The sequence below is a fragment of the Nerophis lumbriciformis genome, linkage group LG07, assembly GCF_033978685.3.
Source record: "Nerophis lumbriciformis linkage group LG07, RoL_Nlum_v2.1, whole genome shotgun sequence".
Taxonomy (NCBI): domain Eukaryota; kingdom Metazoa; phylum Chordata; class Actinopteri; order Syngnathiformes; family Syngnathidae; genus Nerophis; species Nerophis lumbriciformis.
Window position 1 is genome coordinate 53,679 of NC_084554.2, and position 21,622 is coordinate 75,300.

General features: G+C 41.5%; 1 protein-coding gene across 3 annotated transcripts in view; it reads right to left on the reverse strand.

Annotated features, from left to right (window-relative positions):
* The window catches only part of gramd1c (GRAM domain containing 1c), a 66,778-nt gene that overhangs the window by 416 nt on the left and 44,740 nt on the right, over positions 1 to 21,622 (reverse strand). For all 3 annotated transcript variants that reach the window (XM_061935347.1, XM_061935346.2, XM_072913427.1), the window contains 8 exons: positions 13,250 to 13,390; positions 13,066 to 13,184; positions 12,865 to 13,007; positions 12,687 to 12,790; positions 9,348 to 9,497; positions 1,160 to 1,226; positions 986 to 1,093; positions 52 to 157 (listed from right to left, as the gene is read on the reverse strand). In XM_061935347.1, coding sequence (XP_061791331.1) covers positions 52 to 157; positions 986 to 1,093; positions 1,160 to 1,226; positions 9,348 to 9,497; positions 12,687 to 12,790; positions 12,865 to 13,007; positions 13,066 to 13,184; positions 13,250 to 13,390 — 938 coding nt within the window. The remainder of the gene's footprint in view (positions 1 to 51; positions 158 to 985; positions 1,094 to 1,159; positions 1,227 to 9,347; positions 9,498 to 12,686; positions 12,791 to 12,864; positions 13,008 to 13,065; positions 13,185 to 13,249; positions 13,391 to 21,622) is intronic.

Sequence of the window (21,622 nt, forward strand, 5' to 3'; positions counted from 1 at the left end):
CCATCGCACGTCTGCAGGAACATCCACTAATTCCTCAACAGCGCCACCTACCTGTTCTAGAAGCTTGATGGAGTTCTGCAGCACGCTTTTGAGGAGCTGCGCTTCCTCTCCGGTCATGAAGGCAGGACCTGGTCTTGAAGTGGACTCGGGCACGGCGCTGTCAGACAGGAGGCAAGGATCAATAAATGTCAGACAGGAGGCAAGGATCAATAAATAATGTCAGACAGGAGGCAATGATCAATAAATAATGTCAGACAGGAGGCAAGGATCAATAAATGTCAGACAGGAGGCAAAGATCAATAAATAATGTCAGACAGGAGGCAAGGATCAATAAATAATGTCAGACAGGAGGCAAGGATCAATAAATAATGTCAGACAGGAGGCAAGGATCAATAAATAATGTCAGACAAGAGGCAAGGATCAATAAATAATGTCAGACAGGAGGCAAGGATCAATAAAGACGCTTTAATAAGGATCCATTCAATAAACAATAAGGAGCACTTAAGAATATTGTGTTGACCTTAATAGCACAATAATATCATATTGTGTTGACCTTAATAGCACAATAATATCATATTGTGTTGACCTTAATAGCACAATAATATCATATTGTGTTGACCTTAATAGCACAATAATATCATATTGTGTTGACCTTAATAGCACAATAATATCATATTGTGTTGACCTTATTACCACAATAATATCATATTGTGTTGACCTTAATAGCACAATAATATCATATTGTGTTGACCTTAATAGCACAATAATATCATATTGTGTTGACCTTATTACCACAATAATATCATATTGTGTTGACTTTAATATCATATTGTGTTGACTTTAATAGCAGAATAATATGGTAAGGATGTAGTATTGCATGCAGGTAAGAGACACACCTGTCCCTCAGGCGATGTTTAGTGGTCAGGTAGATGAGGGTAAGGTAATATGGTAATGATGTAGTATTGCATGCAGGTAAGAGACACACCTGTCCCTGAGGCGATGTTTAGTGGTCAGGTAGATGCGCTGGGCGACGTCCTCCATGGCCCACAACTTGTAGAACAAAGCCACGTTGAGCAGAGTCACAATCAGCAATCTGCAAGCACACACATGACTTTTATTGTGTCAAAGGTTGTGCGTCTCCAACACAATCACGTCTTACATGACACTCATGGCAGCCACCATGCTGGGCAGGTTCCATCTTGCAGGGCTGCTGGTCTGCACGCCGCCTGACACACAACACAATACATCAACAACACTCACACTTGGAGCTGCTACAACCTGACACACAACACAATGCATCAACAACACTCACACTTGGAGCTGCTACAACATGACACACAACACAATACATCAACAACACTCACACTTGGAGCTGCTACAACCTGACACACAACAGACACACAACACAATACATCAACAACACTCACACTTGGAGTTGCTACAACCTGACACACAACACAACACATCAACAACACTCACACTTGGAGTTGCTACAACCTGACACACAACACAACACATCAACAACACTCACACTTGGAGTTGCTACAACCTGACACACAACACAACACATCAACAACACTCACACTTGGAGCTGCTACAACCTGACACACAACAGACACACAACACACTACATCAACAACACTCACACTTGGAGTTGCTACAACCTGACACACAACACAACACATCAACAACACTCACACTTGGAGCTGCTACAACCTGACACACAACACAATGCATCAACAACACTCACACTTGGAGTTGCTACATCCTGACACACAACAGACACACAACACACTACATCAACAACACTCACACTTGGAGTTGCTGCAACCTGACACAACAATACATGAACAACACTCACACTTGGAGTTGCTACATCCTGACACACAGACACACAACACACTACATCAACAACACTCACACTTGGAGTTGCTACATCCTGACACACAGACACACAACACACTACATCAACAACACTCACACTTGGAGTTGCTACAACCTGACACACAATAGACACACAACACAACACATCAACAACACTCACACTTGGAGTTGCTACAACCTGACACACAATAGACACACAACACAACACATCAACAACACTCACACTTGGAGCTGCTACAACCTGACACACAACACAATGCATCAACAACACTCACACTTGGAGTTGCTACAACCTGACACACAATAGACACACAACACACTACATCAACAACACTCACACTTGGAGTTGCTACAACCTGACACACAACACAACACATCAACAACACTCACACTTGGAGTTGCTACAACCTGACACACAATAGACACACAACACACTACATGAACAACATTCACACTTGGAGTTGCTGCAACCTGACACAAAACAACACATCAACAACACTCACACTTGGAGTTGCTACAACCTGACACACAATAGACACACAACACACTACATGAACAACACTCACACTTGGAGTTGCTACAACCTGACACACAACACAACACATCAACAACACTCACACTTGGAGTTGCTACAACCTGACACACAATAGACACACAACACACTACATGAACAACACTCACACTTGGAGTTGCTACAACCTGACACACAACACAACACATCAACAACACTCACACTTGGAGTTGCTACAACCTGACACACAATAGACACACAACACACTACATCAACAACACTCACACTTGGAGTTGCTACAACCTGACACACAATAGACACACAACACACTACATGAACAACATTCACACTTGGAGTTGCTACAACCTGACACACAATAGACACACAACACACTACATGAACAACATTCACACTTGGAGTTGCTGCAACCTGACACACAATAGACACACAACACACTACATGAACAACATTCACACTTGGAGTTGCTGCAACCTGACACACAACAGACACACAACACACTACATAAACAACGCTCACACTTGGAGTTGCTACAACATAACACACAACACAATACATGAACAACACTCACACTTGGAGTTACTACAACCTGACACACAACAGACACACAACACAATACATGAACAACACTCACACTTGGAGTTGCTACAACCTGACACACAACAGACACACAACACAATACATGAACAACACTCACACTTGGAGTTACTATAACCTGACACTCACACAAGTGTGTGTTGTCTGAAGTGTGTTGTCGTAACATCACACGTTTGCATCATTCAAAATAGGAAAATATGAATCATGCTAACTTTAAGCACAATAATAATGAGCTATATAAGCACTATTATTAATAACTATACATACACATGTACAATATCACTATTATTAATAACGATACATACACATGTACAATATCAGTATTATTAATAACTATACATACACATGTACAATATCAGTATTATTAATAACGATACATCCACATGTACAATATCAGTATTATTAATAACGATACATCCACATGTACAATATCAGTATTATTAATAACTATACATCCACATGTACAATATCAGTATTATTAATAACGATACATCCACATGTACAATATCAGTATTATTAATAACTATACATCCACATGTACAATATCAGTATTATTAATAACGATACATCCACATGTACAATATCAGTATTATTAATAACGATACATCCACATGTACAATATCAGTATTATTAATAACTATACATACACATGTACAATATCAGTATTATTAATAACGATACATACACATGTACAATATCAGTATTATTAATAACGATACATCCACATGTACAATATCAGTATTATTAATAACTATACATCCACATGTACAATATCAGTATTATTAATAACTATACATCCACATGTACAATATCAGTATTATTAATAACTATACATACACATGTACAATATCAGTATTATTAATAACTATACATCCACATGTACAATATCAGTATTATTAATAACTATACATACACATGTACAATATCAGTATTATTAATAACGATACATCCACATGTACAATATCAGTATTATTAATAACTATACATACACATGTACAATATCAGTATTATTAATAATGATACATACACATGTACAATATCAGTATTATTAATAACGATACATACACATGTACAATATCAGTATTATTAACAACGATACATCCACATGTACAATATCAGTATTATTAATAACGATACATCCACATGTACAATATCAGTATTATTAAAAACGATACATCCACATGTACAATATCAGTATTATTAATAACGATACATCCACATGTACAATATCAGTATTATTAATAACGATACATCCACATGTACAATATCAGTATTATTAATAACGATACATCCACATGTACAATATCAGTATTATTAATAACAATACATCCACATGTACAATATCAGTATTATTATAAAGAAACATACACATGTACAATATCAGTATTATTAATGATACATACACATGTACAATATCAGTATTATTAATAACGATACATACACAAGTATATTATCAGTATTATTAATAACGATACATACACATGTACAATATCAGTATTATTAATAACGATACATACACAAGTATATTATCAGTATTATTAATAACGATACATACACATGTACAATATCAGTATTATTAATAACGATACATACACAAGTATATTATCAGTATTATTAATAACGATACATACACATGTACAATAATATCAGTATTAAGCACTATTATTAATAACTATACATACACATGTACAATAATATCAGTATTAAGCACTATTATTAATAATGATACATACACATGTACAATAATATCAGTATTAAGCACTATTATTAATAACTATACATTAGTCTTGTACCGATACCAATATTTTGGTACCGGTACCAAAATTATTTCAATACTTTTCAAAATAAAGGGCACCACAAAAAATGTCATTATTGTCTTTATTGTAACAACAAATGTTAGTGTACATGAAACATATGTTTATTATTGTCCTTAAATAAAATGTTGCACATTCTAGACAACTTGTCTTTTAGTAGTAAGTAAACAAACAAAGACTCCTAATTAGTCTATGCAGTAACATATTGTGTCATTTATACACCTATTATTTTGTACACTTTATGAGGGACAAACTGTAAAAATGGATTATTAATCTACTTGTTCATTTACTGTTAATATCTGCTTATTTTCTCTTTTTACATGTTCTATCTACACTTCTGTTATAATGTAATAATCACTTATTCTTCTCTTCTTTGATACTTGACATTAGTTTTGGATGATACCACACATTTAGGTATGAATCTGATACCAAGTATTTACAGGATCATATATTGGTCATTTTCAAAGTCCTCATGTGTCCAGGGACATATCACCTGACTTTATAAACATAATATACATTATTTTTAAACGAAAGATGTTGTGATGCCAAAAAATATCATAATCATAGTAGTATCGACTACATACACTATTGTACTTGGTATCATTACAATGGATGTCAGGTGTAGATCATGGCGTTTGTTTACATTTTGACGCTGGTGAGCTACGGTGTGTAGTGAAGCATGTTTAGTTATTCCTCATCCTCCAGTGATAATAATACTTGTAAGAAACTTACTTTATATGTCGCCATGGAGGCCAGGATTAGTGATTTAGAAGTAGCTAAAACACTGTGGATGGATGTTAGCCATGTGTTAAAGCAGCTCTTCCTGAGGGTGTTTCAGTGTTATAACTTCACCTTTATCTTGACTTTTTACACCAAAATGCGTCCATTCTCCCTTTTCTGTCTACACACTGTGTCTGCTTGTAAGTACTCTGTGTGTGTGCGCTGCCCAACATGCTCCTCTGCTCCTAAAACCAGCAATGTCACCACGTGATGACGACGGGGGTGGGGGAGCGGTACTTTTCAGAGGTGGTATAGTACCGAATATGATTCATCAGTATCGCGGTACTATACTAATACCAGTATACCGTACAACCCGAATATACATACACATGTTCAATAATATCAGTATTAAGCACTATTATTAATAACTATACATACACATGTTCAATAATATCAGTATTATTAATAACTATACATACACATGTACAATAATTTCAGTATTAAGCACTATTAATAATAACTATACGTACACATGTACAATAATATCAGTATTATTAATAACTATACATACACATGTTCAATAATATCAGTATTATTAATAACTATACATACACATGTACAAAAATATCAGTATTAAGCACTATTATTAATAACTATACATACACATGTTCAATAATATCAGTATTAAGCACTATTATTAATAACGATACATACACATGTTCAATATCAGTATTATTAATAACTACATACACATGTTCAATAATATCAGTATTATTAATAACTATACATACACATGTACACAGTGTTGGGTTAGTTACTGAAAACCAGTAACTAGTTACTTCATTTCAAAAGTAACTCAGTTACTAACTCAGTTACTTACACCAAAAAGTAATGCGTTACTGTGAAAAGTAACTATTTAGTTACTTCTTTTTTTCTTCTTTTTTTTTTTAAAGCTCCCATTAATGCCCTTTTAGCCTTCATGTCAGTACTGTTATTGCACTGGACAATAATACAATCTGTTCATCAACTTGACATATATTTGCATCACTCAACTCTGCTAAGCAATGTGCTCTACATACAACACACAAACAATGTGCTCTACATACAACACACAAACAATGTGCTCTACATACAACACACAAAGACAAAGATATGTTACAAAGGCCAATTTGTTTCTGGCCAGAGCAAATTGACAAACTATTGTAAATAGCTGCAACATAAGTAACAAACAGCATAATAACAACATAGCTGTAAAGCAAGAAAGGCACACACTACATACACACTACATACACACTACATACACACTACATACACACTACATACACAAAGCCTAACCAGGCATTTTTTCCTCAAGTAATTCTGACACAAAATCATGTCTGAAGCCCAGAACACTCTACACATTTCCCCAGTTTTAGTTTAGAGCTAAGGAAAGATTGGCCTGGCCCACTAGGATCCCTCTTTATGTTTGTCAACTTTATAGTCTATACATTTAGAGTGATGTGATAATCAAACACTCTAGAAGTCTAGAATGAAAGAGTATATAAGAGAATTGACAGCAACGTTCCCTCTAAGGAGCGCGCCTGTGCAATTGCACACTGCTCAAGCGTCCTCTGCGCACGGCAAATCTATGCCACGCACAAAATCAATTAAAAAAATAAACGCATAACATTTTTCGACACGACAGAGAAAAGCGTTTTCGTCATCATTGTTCAAATATAATAATACGTCTGTCGAGACGCTTTGAGGACATGAATTCCATCCATCACTTTACTGAGCAAAACTCTTTATTGTCGGCCATAAACACATCACTGTTATATCAACAGCAGCCGCTCGCTCTTTCTCACTTGCGCCAACACATGCACATATGGCACTTAGCCAGTGATGCCTTTACAGACACACAAAAAGTCGGACAACTCCAACACCACACATAAAGTGTCATTCCAGGTCGTTACTCTATGATTTACCAATCAAATGTGTGCTTATTCGAATGTCATTTATTAGGAATCTTCATTTATAAATATTAATCATTAAATGCTGTTAGTATATTAAATAAATACTAATAAAAATATATTTTTTACAAACAGGAAGTTGCAGGAATGTACACATGATCCCCTGCTTACATCTCATTGTGCAACATGTGAATGTTTTAATGGGAACTAAATGCAATGTCTGAAAGGGGTACACATTATCTCCAAAGCAGGACCTCCACCCAGACAAACAATACAAGTACACAGTTCATGAAAAACAATATTTGTTGTTATTGTCATTGTAAGTGGGCCTAAACACTTCTATTAGAAATGGAAATGACTGCTGTCATTTGATTCTAATAATAAGAGAATATTGTCTGTCTATCTGTGTTGGCCCTGCGATGGATGGGGACTTGTCCAGGGTGTACCCAGCCTTCCGCCCGAATGCAGCTGAGATAGGCTCCAGGAACCCCGAAAGGGACAAGCGGTAGAAAATGGATGGATGGATGGAGATGTAAGTTGTTATTTAGTGAGGTTTGGGCCAGGTGTGCTGCTGGTGTAGCCACAGTGTGCACGTGTGATGTTGCTCACATGGACTCCACTCAATGCTCAGGGACTTTTTGCCTTTGCTCACACACATGAACAATTAGAGGGAACATTGATTGACAGAGTGTGTGTACCTTCAGTGCTGAATGATGAGCAGAGGCAGAGTTAATCCTTAAATGGTGGTGGTGGAGGTGAAGTGTCATTGGAGTCTCTGTCTCTCTTTACTAGCTTTGTCGAAGCATGTTGCTTATGTAGCTGTTTCAGCAGATTTGAATTGCTGTTTTGGGCAGTAGATGGCATCTTTGATCCAAAGCACAATTTACATTTAACTAAAATGTTATTTTCTTTGTGCTCGACAAAAGAAAAGTAGTGAAAATATCTCCATGTTAACAAACTCGACTTCTGGCTCCGCAATGATCAGACACGCCCCCAGCCCCCCCCCCCCCCCCACACTCACATTCACACTCACACCCAGACACACACAGAGCGCATGTCTCTCTTCTCCGGCTTGTGACACAAGAAGAATCAGAACGATGACACAGCAGCGCTCCGATAAAACACACTTTATACTACATAAAAAGTAACGTAAAATAACGCAGTAACGCATCATGTAGTAACGGTAACTGAGTTACTGAATATAAAAAATAACGCGTGAGATTACAAGTTACTGCCGAAACTAACGGCGTTACAGTAACGCGTTAGTCCCAACACTACATGTACATCATATCAGTATTAAGCACTATTATTAATAACTGTACGTACACATGTACAATAATATCAGTATTAAGCACTATTATTAATAACTATACATACACATGTTCAATAATATCAGTATCAAGCACTATTATTAATAACTATACATACACATGTACAATAATATCAGTGTTAATAACGATACTGATGTACAATAATATCAGTATTAAGAACTATTATTAATAACTATACGTACACATGTTCAATAATATCAGTATTAAGCACCATTATTAATAACTATACATACACATGTACAATAATATCAGTATTATTAATAACGATACATACACATGTTCAATAATATCAGTATTATTAATAACGATACATACACATGTTCAATAATATCAGTATTAAGCACTATTATTAATAACTATACACACATGTACAATAATATCAGTCTTGAGCACTATTATTAATAACTATACGTACACATGTACAATAATATCACTATTATTAATAACTATACATACACATGTACAATACTACAGTATTAATAATAACTATACATAGAGATGTACAATAATAATAATAAGTTACCATCACTGTGCTGGTCAGGTTTGTTGGGCTTCATGTGTTGCAGCAAGGTCCGACTGAGGGTCCGCCTCCTTCGCCGCAGCAGCCCGCCCGCCTTCCCGGAGTCTCCGCCTCCCTGAGTGATGGCATTCTCCTCCTCCAGAAGTTCAGTCTCTGTAGAAGGACACGTGCATGAGGATTTCATTATTATTATTATATATTGTTCATCAATGCACCTCACTAGTACTTAATGACATTCTCCTTCATGTCATTAATTATTAGTCAGGTGCATTGATGAAACATATTTAATAATGTCATTAATTATTAGTCAGGTGCATTGATTAAACATATGTAATAATGTCATTAATTACTAGTCAAGTGCATTGATTAAACATATTTAATAATGTCATTAATTACTAGTCAGGTGCATTGATTAAACATATTTAATAATGTCATTAATTATTAGTCAAGTGCATTGATTAAACATATTTAATGTCATTAATTACTAGTCAAGTGCATTGATTAAACATATTTAATAATGTCATTAATTATTAGTCAGGTGCATTGATTAAACATATTTAATAATGTCATTAATTATTAGTCAGGTGCATTGATTAAACATATTTAATAATGTCATTAATTATTAGTCAAGTGCATTGATTAAACATATGTAATAATGTCATTATTAGTGAGGTGCATTGATGAAACATATTTAATAATGTCATTAATTACTAGTCAAGTGCATTGATTAAACATTTAATAATGGTATTAATTATTAGTCAAGTGCATTGATTAAACATATTTAATAATGTCATTAATTACTAGTGAAGAGCATTAACAAAAAAACGACGTGCAATCAGGTCAGGAAGAAGCAGCAAAATAAGATGGATGAATATTTATGCATCCAACTGGATGATGGATGCATTTCCCCTAGGAGTCGTCCCTGAAGTTTCCTGATCAAATAACTGAGCGTAGATGAAAGAAGGGGGTTAGATCAGGGTTCTTCGCCTTTTTGACCACTCTTACTCTTGATTGTTCTCTTATTGAATCATTATATCCAACCTACCGTATTTTCCGCACTATAAGGCGCACCTAAAAACCACAAATTTTCTCAAAAGCTGACAGTGCGCCTTATAACCCGGTGCGCTTTATATATGGATTAATATTAAGATTCATTTTCATAAAGTTTCGGTCTCGTAACTACGGTAAACAGCCGCCATCTTTTTTCCCGGTAGAACAGGAAGCGCTTCTTCTTCTACGCAAGCAACCGCCAAGGTAAGCACCCGCCCCCATAGAACAGGAAGCGCTGCTTCTTCTACTGTAAGCAACCACCCGCCCGCGTAGAAGAAGAAAAAGAGCGCGGATATTACTGTACGTTTCATTTCCTTTGTGTGTTTACATCTGTAAAGACCACAAAATGGCTCCTACTAAGCGTCAGGGATCCGGTTCATGAAAAGACGCAATCTCTCCATCCGCACACGGATTACTATTTCACAGCAACTGATATTCCTGTGAACCGCACTGTGGATACAACGGGAGCACGTACGGTGAATATTCGCACCACAGGGAATGAGAAGTCATCCTTCACTGTGGTTCTAGCTTGCCATGCTAATGGCCAGAAACTTCCACCCATGGTGATATTCAAAAGGAAGACCTTGCCAAAAGAGACCTTTCCACCCGGCGTCATCATAAAAGCTAACTCGAAGGGATGGATGAAGAAAAGATGAGCGAGTGGTTAAGGTAAGTTTAAGTTTACGCGAAGAGGCCGGGTGGCTTTTTTCACGCAGCTCTGTCCATGTTGATATACGACTCCATGCGCGCCCACATCACGCTGGTTTTAATATATTATTAAAGTTTGACTGACCTATCTGACTGTTTTTTTGACATTCCTTTAGCGCAGTTAGATGCGGCTTACAACACGGGGCGGCTTATAGGTGGACAAAGTTTTGAAATATGCCGTTCATTGAAGGCGCGGCTTATAACCCAGGGCGCCTTATGGTGCGGAAAATACGGTACTTCCAGTTGTGAAGATTTGTATGAATTAGGTTTAGGTTTAGGTCAGGCTGATTACAATAAATAAGAAGGGACTGCTATTGTGCTCCAGACATCATTCTACAGATGAAACTTGGAGGTCTGGGTCAAGGACATTGGTATCAAGGCTCTGCTTGCTTTTTGCTGGGTTAGTACCATGATTTAACTTGGCATCTTGCCTCCGTGGAATCAAACTAGCACCTGACAATGACTGAATCTTCACATATTTGACCTCATATGTGTACAAAATAAAGACAGAAGTACCTTTCATGACAAAGTATCATTGACTGACTTTCTGCTTTGTTTGTTCAAACGGAAAATACAAATAAAGATAATACTTCAACGGGAGATAATAAATGTCAAAAGTACATCAAACCTTTAATGGAGTGACACTCATGCATTCTTCCACTATATCCCTTGAAATGGAGTGTCAGCTATTTTTGTTGTCTTTTGTAAAATCTTCAATCAATCAATGTTTATTTATATAGCCCTGAATCACAAGTGTCTCAAAGGGCTGCACAAGCCACAACCACATCCTCGGAAGGGCAAGGAAAAACTCACCCCAGTGGGACGTCGATGTGAATGACTATGAGAAACCTTGGAGAGGACCGCATATGTGGGAAACCCCCCCCCCCCCAGGGAGACCGAATGCAATGGATGTCGAGTGGGTCTGACATAATATTGTGAGAGTCCAGTCCATAGTGGATCCAACATAATAGTGAGAGTACAGTCCATAGTGGATCCAACATAATAGTAAGAGTCCAGTCCATAGTGGACCTAACATAATAGTGAGAGTCCAGTCCATAGTGGACCTAACATAATAGTGAGAGTACAGTCCATAGTGGAGCCAACATAATAGTAAGAGTCCAGTCCATAGTGGACCTAACATAATAGTGAGAGTACAGTCCATAGTGGATCTAACATAATAGTAAGAGTCCAGTCCATAGTGGATCCAACATAATAGTAAGAGTCCAGTCCATAGTGGACCTAACATAATAGTGAGAGTACAGTCCATAGTGGAGCCAACATAATAGTAAGAGTCCAGTCCATAGTGGATCCAACATAATAGTAAGAGTCCAGTCCATAGTGGGGTCAGCAGGAAACCATCCTAAGCGGTCAGCAGCACAGAGATGTTCCCAACCGATATACAGTCAGCATGTGACTATTTATTATACACCGTGAATGTCACCTGGTTATTGTTGTCACCCTGAAGGCAACCAAACTTCTCAACCTGATCTTTTTTCACTCAAACCTTCACCATCATAATATTTTGATGACGGCGAGAAGCCAAAATCAAAATGGAGATTATTTGTTGACGTCAACTTTGCTCACCCAGTTCTCGAAAGTAATCTTCAATCCCGTTCCAGGAGTTCTTGGTGATGAAAGACTTGATGAGACCCCAGGGCTGCTTCTTGTACTTGACGTCAGTAAAGACCCTGACACACACAAAGTCTCCATCAACACAGGAGCGCCACACAGCAGAAGGCGGCGGCGGCGGCGGCGGCATTACGTCAGGCGACACTTGTGCTTGGAGTGGCGTCGGATGTAGTATCGGTTGTGGGTGTAGAAGTAATCGCTGTAGGGCACGTCGTGCGTGTACACCTCAGAGTCCACCAGGTAATAGTGACCATCCTGCGAGTCCTTGTACAGCGTCTGAGGGAGCAGTGGAGTCAGTAGGCGCAGCAACACCTGCCGTCTGACACCAACACACCTGCTTCTCCGTCGCCGTGGAGAACTTGCCAATCAGAGGGTTGCTGATGGTGATGGTGTAGTTCAGGCTCCTCTCAGAGTTCCCCGCTGGGTTCTTCTGCCACTCTGTGAAGCTGGGCTCTGGCGGCGACAGAAGGCAGGTGCTTTAGCCAGGAGAGTTTGGTGGCGGGAACAGGAGGGCTTACCGGTTATCTTGCGCACGTTCATGAAGCTGCGAATGAAGGGAGAGTCGCTGAAGAGCAGCTGGAACATCCGGCCGGCGCTCACATGGAAGACTCTGTTGAGGTAGCGGCGCCCCTCTTCCTGCGGCAGGCCCACTCCCTCCTCTGCAGGACCACAGGAAGTGCTTTCATACGTCACAACATACAGACGCACAGCCACACAAGTCTGCTCCAAACACACACACAGGAAGTGCTTTCATACGTCACAACATACAGTCGCACAGCCACACAAGTCTGCTCCAAACACACACAGGAAGTGCTTTCATACGTCACAACATACAGTCGCACAGCCACACAAGTCTGCTCCAAACACACACAGGAAGTGCTTTCATACGTCACAACATACAGACGCACAGCTACACAAGTCTGCTCCAAACACACACAGGAAGTGCTTTCATACGTCACAACATACAGTCGCACAGCCACACAAGTCTGCTCCAAACACACACAGGAAGTGCTTTCATACGTCACAACATACAGTCGCACAGCCACACAAGTCTGCTCCAAACACACACAGGAAGTGCTTTCATACGTCACAACATACAGACGCACAGCTACACAAGTCTGCTCCAAACACACACAGGAAGTGCTTTCATACGTCACAACATACAGACGCACAGCTACACAAGTCTGCTCCAAACACACACAGGAAGTGCTTTCATACGTCACAACATACAGACGCACAGCCACACAAGTCTGCTCCAAACACACACAGGAAGTGCTTTCATACGTCACAACATACAGTCGCACAGCCACACAAGTCTGCTCCAAACACACACAGGAAGTGCTTTCATACGTCACAACATACAGTCGCACAGCCACACAAGTCTGCTCCAAACACACACAGGAAGTGCTTTAATACATCACAACATACAGACGCACAGCCACACAAGTCTGCTCCAAACACACACAGGAAGTGCTTTCATACGTCACAACATACAGTCGCACAGCTACACAAGTCTGCTCCAAACACACACAGGAAGTGCTTTCATACGTCACAACATACAGTCGCACAGCCACACAAGTCTGCTCCAAACACACACAGGAAGTGCTTTCATACGTCACAACATACAGTCGCACAGCTACACAAGTCTGCTCCAAACACACACAGGAAGTGCTTTCATACGTCACAACATACAGTCGCACAGCCACACAAGTCTGCTCCAAACACACACAGGAAGTGCTTTCATACGTCACAACATACAGTCGCACAGCCACACAAGTCTGCTCCAAACACACACAGGAAGTGCTTTCATACGTCACAACATACAGTCGCACAGCTACACAAGTCTGCTCCAAACACACACAGGAAGTGCTTTCATACGTCACAACATACAGTCGCACAGCCACACAAGTCTGCTCCAAACACACACAGGAAGTGCTTTCATACGTCACAACATACAGTCGCACAGCTACACAAGTCTGCTCCAAACACACACAGGAAGTGCTTTCATACGTCACAACATACAGTCGCACAGCTACACAAGTCTGCTCCAAACACACACAGGAAGTGCTTTCATACGTCACAACATACAGTCGCACAGCCACACAAGTCTGCTCCAAACACACACAGGAAGTGCTTTCATATGTCACAACATACAGTCGCACAGCTACACAAGTCTGCTCCAAACACACACAGGAAGTGCTTTCATACGTCACAACATACAGTCGCACAGCCACACAAGTCTGCTCCAAACACACACAGGAAGTGCTTTCATACGTCACAACATACAGACGCACAGCTACACAAGTCTGCTCCAAACACACACAGGAAGTGCTTTCATACGTCACAACATACAGTCGCACAGCTACACAAGTCTGCTCCAAACACACACAGGAAGTGCTTTCATACGTCACAACATACAGTCGCACAGCCACACAAGTCTGCTCCAAACACACACAGGAAGTGCTTTCATACGTCACAACATACAGACGCACAGCTACACAAGTCTGCTCCAAACACACACAGGAAGTGCTTTCATACGTCACAACATACAGTCGCACAGCTACACAAGTCTGCTCCAAACACACACAGGAAGTGCTTTCATACGTCACAACATACAGTCGCACAGCCACACAAGTCTGCTCCAAACACACACAGGAAGTGCTTTCATACGTCACAACATACAGACGCACAGCTACACAAGTCTGCTCCAAACACACACAGGAAGTGCTTTCATACGTCACAACATACAGACGCACAGCTACACAAGTCTGCTCCAAACACACACAGGAAGTGCTTTCATACGTCACAACATACAGACGCACAGCTACACAAGTCTGCTCCAAACACACACAGGAAGTGCTTTCATACGTCACAACATACAGTCGCACAGCCACACAAGTCTGCTCCAAACACACACAGGAAGTGCTTTCATACGTCACAACATACAGACGCACAGCCACACAAGTCTGCTCCAAACACACACAGGAAGTGCTTTCATACGTCACAACATACAGACGCACAGCTACACAAGTCTGCTCCAAACACACACAGGAAGTGCTTTCATACGTCACAACATACAGTCGCACAGCTACACATGTCTGCTCCAAACACACACAGGAAGTGCTTTCATACGTCACAACATACAGACGCACAGCTACACAAGTCTGCTCCAAACACACACAGGAAGTGCTTTCATACGTCACAACATACAGTCGCACAGCTACACAAGTCTGCGCCAAACACACACAGGAAGTGCTTTCATACGTCACAACATACAGTCGCACAGCCACACAAGTCTGCTCCAAACACACACAGGAAGTGCTTTCATACGTCACAACATACAGTCGCACAGCCACACAAGTCTGCTCCAAACACACACAGGAAGTGCTTTCATACGTCACAACATACAGTCGCACAGCTACACAAGTCTGCTCCAAACACACACAGGAAGTGCTTTCATACGTCACAACATACAGTCGCACAGCTACACAAGTCTGCTCCAAACACACACAGGAAGTGCTTTCATACGTCACAACATACAGTCGCACAGCCACACAAGTCTGCTCCAAACACACACAGGAAGTGCTTTCATACGTCACAACATACAGACGCACAGCCACACAAGTCTGCTCCAAACACACACAGGAAGTGCTTTCATACGTCACAACATACAGACGCACAGCTACACAAGTCTGCTCCAAACACACACAGGAAGTGCTTTCATACGTCACAACATACAGTCGCACAGCTACACATGTCTGCTCCAAACACACACAGGAAGTGCTTTCATACGTCACAACATACAGACGCACAGCTACACAAGTCTGCTCCAAACACACACAGGAAGTGCTTTCATACGTCACAACATACAGTCGCACAGCTACACAAGTCTGCGCCAAACACACACAGGAAGTGCTTTCATACGTCACAACATACAGTCGCACAGCCACACAAGTCTGCTCCAAACACACACAGGAAGTGCTTTCATACGTCACAACATACAGTCGCACAGCCACACAAGTCTGCTCCAAACACACACAGGAAGTGCTTTCATACGTCACAACATACAGTCGCACAGCCACACAAGTCTGCTCCAAACACACACAGGAAGTGCTTTCATACGTCACAACATACAGTCGCACAGCTACACAAGTCTGCTCCAAACACACACAGGAAGTGCTTTCATACGTCACAACATACAGTCGCACAGCTACACAAGTCTGCTCCAAACACACACAGGAAGTGCTTTCATACGTCACAACATACAGTCGCACAGCCACACAAGTCTGCTCCAAACACACACAGGAAGTGCTTTCATACGTCACAACATACAGACGCACAGCCACACAAGTCTGCTCCAAACACACACAGGAAGTGCTTTCATACGTCACAACATACAGACGCACAGCTACACAAGTCTGCTCCAAACACACACAGGAAGTGCTTTCATACGTCACAACATACAGTCGCACAGCTACACATGTCTGCTCCAAACACACACAGGAAGTGCTTTCATACGTCACAACATACAGACGCACAGCTACACAAGTCTGCTCCAAACACACACAGGAAGTGCTTTCATACGTCACAACATACAGTCGCACAGCTACACAAGTCTGCGCCAAACACACACAGGAAGTGCTTTCATACGTCACAACATACAGTCGCACAGCCACACAAGTCTGCTCCAAACACACACAGGAAGTGCTTTCATACGTCACAACATACAGTCGCACAGCCACACAAGTCTGCTCCAAACACACACAGGAAGTGCTTTCATACGTCACAACATACAGTCGCACAGCTACACAAGTCTGCTCCAAACACACACAGGAAGTGCTTTCATACGTCACAACATACAGTCGCACAGCCACACAAGTCTGCTCCAAACACACACAGGAAGTGCTTTCATACGTCACAACATACAGTCGCACAGCCACACAAGTCTGCTCCAAACACACACAGGAAGTGCTTTCATACGTCACAACATACAGTCGCACAGCTACACAAGTCTGCTCCAAACACACACAGGAAGTGCTTTCATACGTCACAACATACAGTCGCACAGCCACACAAGTCTGCTCCAAACACACACAGGAAGTGCTTTCATACGTCACAACATACAGTCGCACAGCTACACAAGTCTGCTCCAAACACACACAGGAAGTGCTTTCATACGTCACAACATACAGTCGCACAGCTACACAAGTCTGCTCCAAACACACACAGGAAGTGCTTTCATACGTCACAACATACAGTCGCACAGCCACACAAGTCTGCTCCAAACACACACAGGAAGTGCTTTCATACGTCACAACATACAGACGCACAGCTACACAAGTCTGCTCCAAACACACACAGGAAGTGCTTTCATACGTCACAACATACAGACGCACAGCTACACAAGTCTGCTCCAAACACACACAGGAAGTGCTTTCATACGTCACAACATACAGTCGCACAGCTACACAAGTCTGCTCCAAACACACACAGGAAGTGCTTTCATACGTCACAACATACAGTCGCACAGCCACACAAGTCTGCTCCAAACACACACAGGAAGTGCTTTCATACGTCACAACATACAGTCGCACAGCTACACAAGTCTGCTCCAAACACACACAGGAAGTGCTTTCATACGTCACAACATACAGACGCACAGCTACACAAGTCTGCTCCAAACACACACAGGAAGTGCTTTCATACGTCACAACATACAGTCGCACAGCTACACAAGTCTGCTCCAAACACACACAGGAAGTGCTTTCATACGTCACAACATACAGTCGCACAGCCACACAAGTCTGCTCCAAACACACACAGGAAGTGCTTTCATACGTCACAACATACAGTCGCACAGCTACACAAGTCTGCTCCAAACACACACAGGAAGTGCTTTCATACGTCACAACATACAGTCGCACAGCTACACAAGTCTGCTCCAAACACACACAGGAAGTGCTTTCATACGTCACAACATACAGACGCACAGCTACACAAGTCTGCTCCAAACACACACAGGAAGTGCTTTCATACGTCACAACATACAGTCGCACAGCTACACAAGTCTGCTCCAAACACACACAGGAAGTGCTTTCATACGTCACAACATACAGTCGCACAGCCACACAAGTCTGCTCCAAACACACACAGGAAGTGCTTTCATACGTCACAACATACAGTCGCACAGCCACACAAGTCTGCTCCAAACACACACAGGAAGTGCTTTCATACGTCACAACATACAGACGCACAGCTACACAAGTCTGCTCCAAACACACACAGGAAGTGCTTTCATACGTCACAACATACAGTCGCACAGCTACACAAGTCTGCTCCAAACACACACAGGAAGTGCTTTCATACGTCACAACATACAGTCGCACAGCCACACAAGTCTGCTCCAAACACACACAGGAAGTGCTTTCATACGTCACAACATACAGTCGCACAGCTACACAAGTCTGCTCCAAACACACACAGGAAGTGCTTTCATACGTCACAACATACAGACGCACAGCTACACAAGTCTGCTCCAAACACACACAGGAAGTGCTTTCATACGTCACAACATACAGTCGCACAGCTACACAAGTCTGCTCCAAACACACACAGGAAGTGCTTTCATACGTCACAACATACAGTCGCACAGCCACACAAGTCTGCTCCAAACACACACAGGAAGTGCTTTCATACGTCACAACATACAGTCGCACAGCTACACAAGTCTGCTCCAAACACACACAGGAAGTGCTTTCATACGTCACAACATACAGTCGCACAGCTACACAAGTCTGCTCCAAACACACACAGGAAGTGCTTTCATACGTCACAACATACAGACGCACAGCTACACAAGTCTGCTCCAAACACACACAGGAAGTGCTTTCATACGTCACAACATACAGTCGCACAGCTACACAAGTCTGCTCCAAACACACACAGGAAGTGCTTTCATACGTCACAACATACAGTCGCACAGCCACACAAGTCTGCTCCAAACACACACAGGAAGTGCTTTCATACGTCACAACATACAGTCGCACAGCCACACAAGTCTGCTCCAAACACACACAGGAAGTGCTTTCATACGTCACAACATACAGTCGCACAGCCACACAAGTCTGCTCCAAACACACACAGGAAGTGCTTTCATACGTCACAACATACAGTCGCACAGCTACACAAGTCTGCTCCAAACACACACAGGAAGTGCTTTCATACGTCACAACATACAGTCGCACAGCTACACAAGTCTGCTCCAAACACACACAGGAAGTGCTTTCATACGTCACAACATACAGTCGCACAGCCACACAAGTCTGCTCCAAACACACACAGGAAGTGCTTTCATACGTCACAACATACAGTCGCACAGCCACACAAGTCTGCTCCAAACACACACAGGAAGTGCTTTCATACGTCACAACATACAGTCGCACAGCTACACAAGTCTGCTCCAAACACACACAGGAAGTGCTTTCATACGTCACAACATACAGTCGCACAGCTACACAAGTCTGCTCCAAACACACACAGGAAGTGCTTTCATACGTCACAACATACAGACGCACAGCTACACAAGTCTGCTCCAAACACACACAGGAAGTGCTTTCATACGTCACAACATACAGTCGCACAGCTACACAAGTCTGCTCCAAACACACACAGGAAGTGCTTTCATACGTCACAACATACAGTCGCACAGCCACACAAGTCTGCTCCAAACACACACAGGAAGTGCTTTCATACGTCACAACATACAGTCGCACAGCCACACAAGTCTGCTCCAAACACACACAGGAAGTGCTTTCATACGTCACAACATACAGTCGCACAGCTACACAAGTCTGCTCCAAACACACACAGGAAGTGCTTTCATACGTCACAACATACAGTCGCACAGCCACACAAGTCTGCTCCAAACACACACAGGAAGTGCTTTCATACGTCACAACATACAGTCGCACAGCCTACACAAGTCTGCTCCAAACACACACAGGAAGTGCTTTCATACGTCACAACATACAGTCGCACAGCTACACAAGTCTGCTCCAAACACACACAGGAAGTGCTTTCATACGTCACAACATACAGTCGCACAGCCACACAAGTCTGCTCCAAACACACACAGGAAGTGCTTTCATACGTCACAACATACAGTCGCACAGCTACACAAGTCTGCTCCAAACACACACAGGAAGTGCTTTCATACGTCACAACATACAGTCGCACAGCTACACAAGTCTGCTCCAAACACACACAGGAAGTGCTTTCATACGTCACAACATACAGTCGCACAGCCACACAAGTCTGCTCCAAACACACACAGGAAGTGCTTTCATACGTCACAACATACAGACGCACAGCTACACAAGTCTGCTCCAAACACACACAGGAAGTGCTTTCATACGTCACAACATACAGACGCACAGCTACACAAGTCTGCTCCAAACACACACAGGAAGTGCTTTCATACGTCACAACATACAGTCGCACAGCTACACAAGTCTGCTCCAAACACACACAGGAAGTGCTTTCATACGTCACAACATACAGTCGCACAGCCACACAAGTCTGCTCCAAACACACACAGGAAGTGCTTTCATACGTCACAACATACAGTCGCACAGCTACACAAGTCTGCTCCAAACACACACAGGAAGTGCTTTCATACGTCACAACATACAGACGCACAGCTACACAAGTCTGCTCCAAACACACACAGGAAGTGCTTTCATACGTCACAACATACAGTCGCACAGCTACACAAGTCTGCTCCAAACACACACAGGAAGTGCTTTCATACGTCACAACATACAGTCGCACAGCCACACAAGTCTGCTCCAAACACACACAGGAAGTGCTTTCATACGTCACAACATACAGTC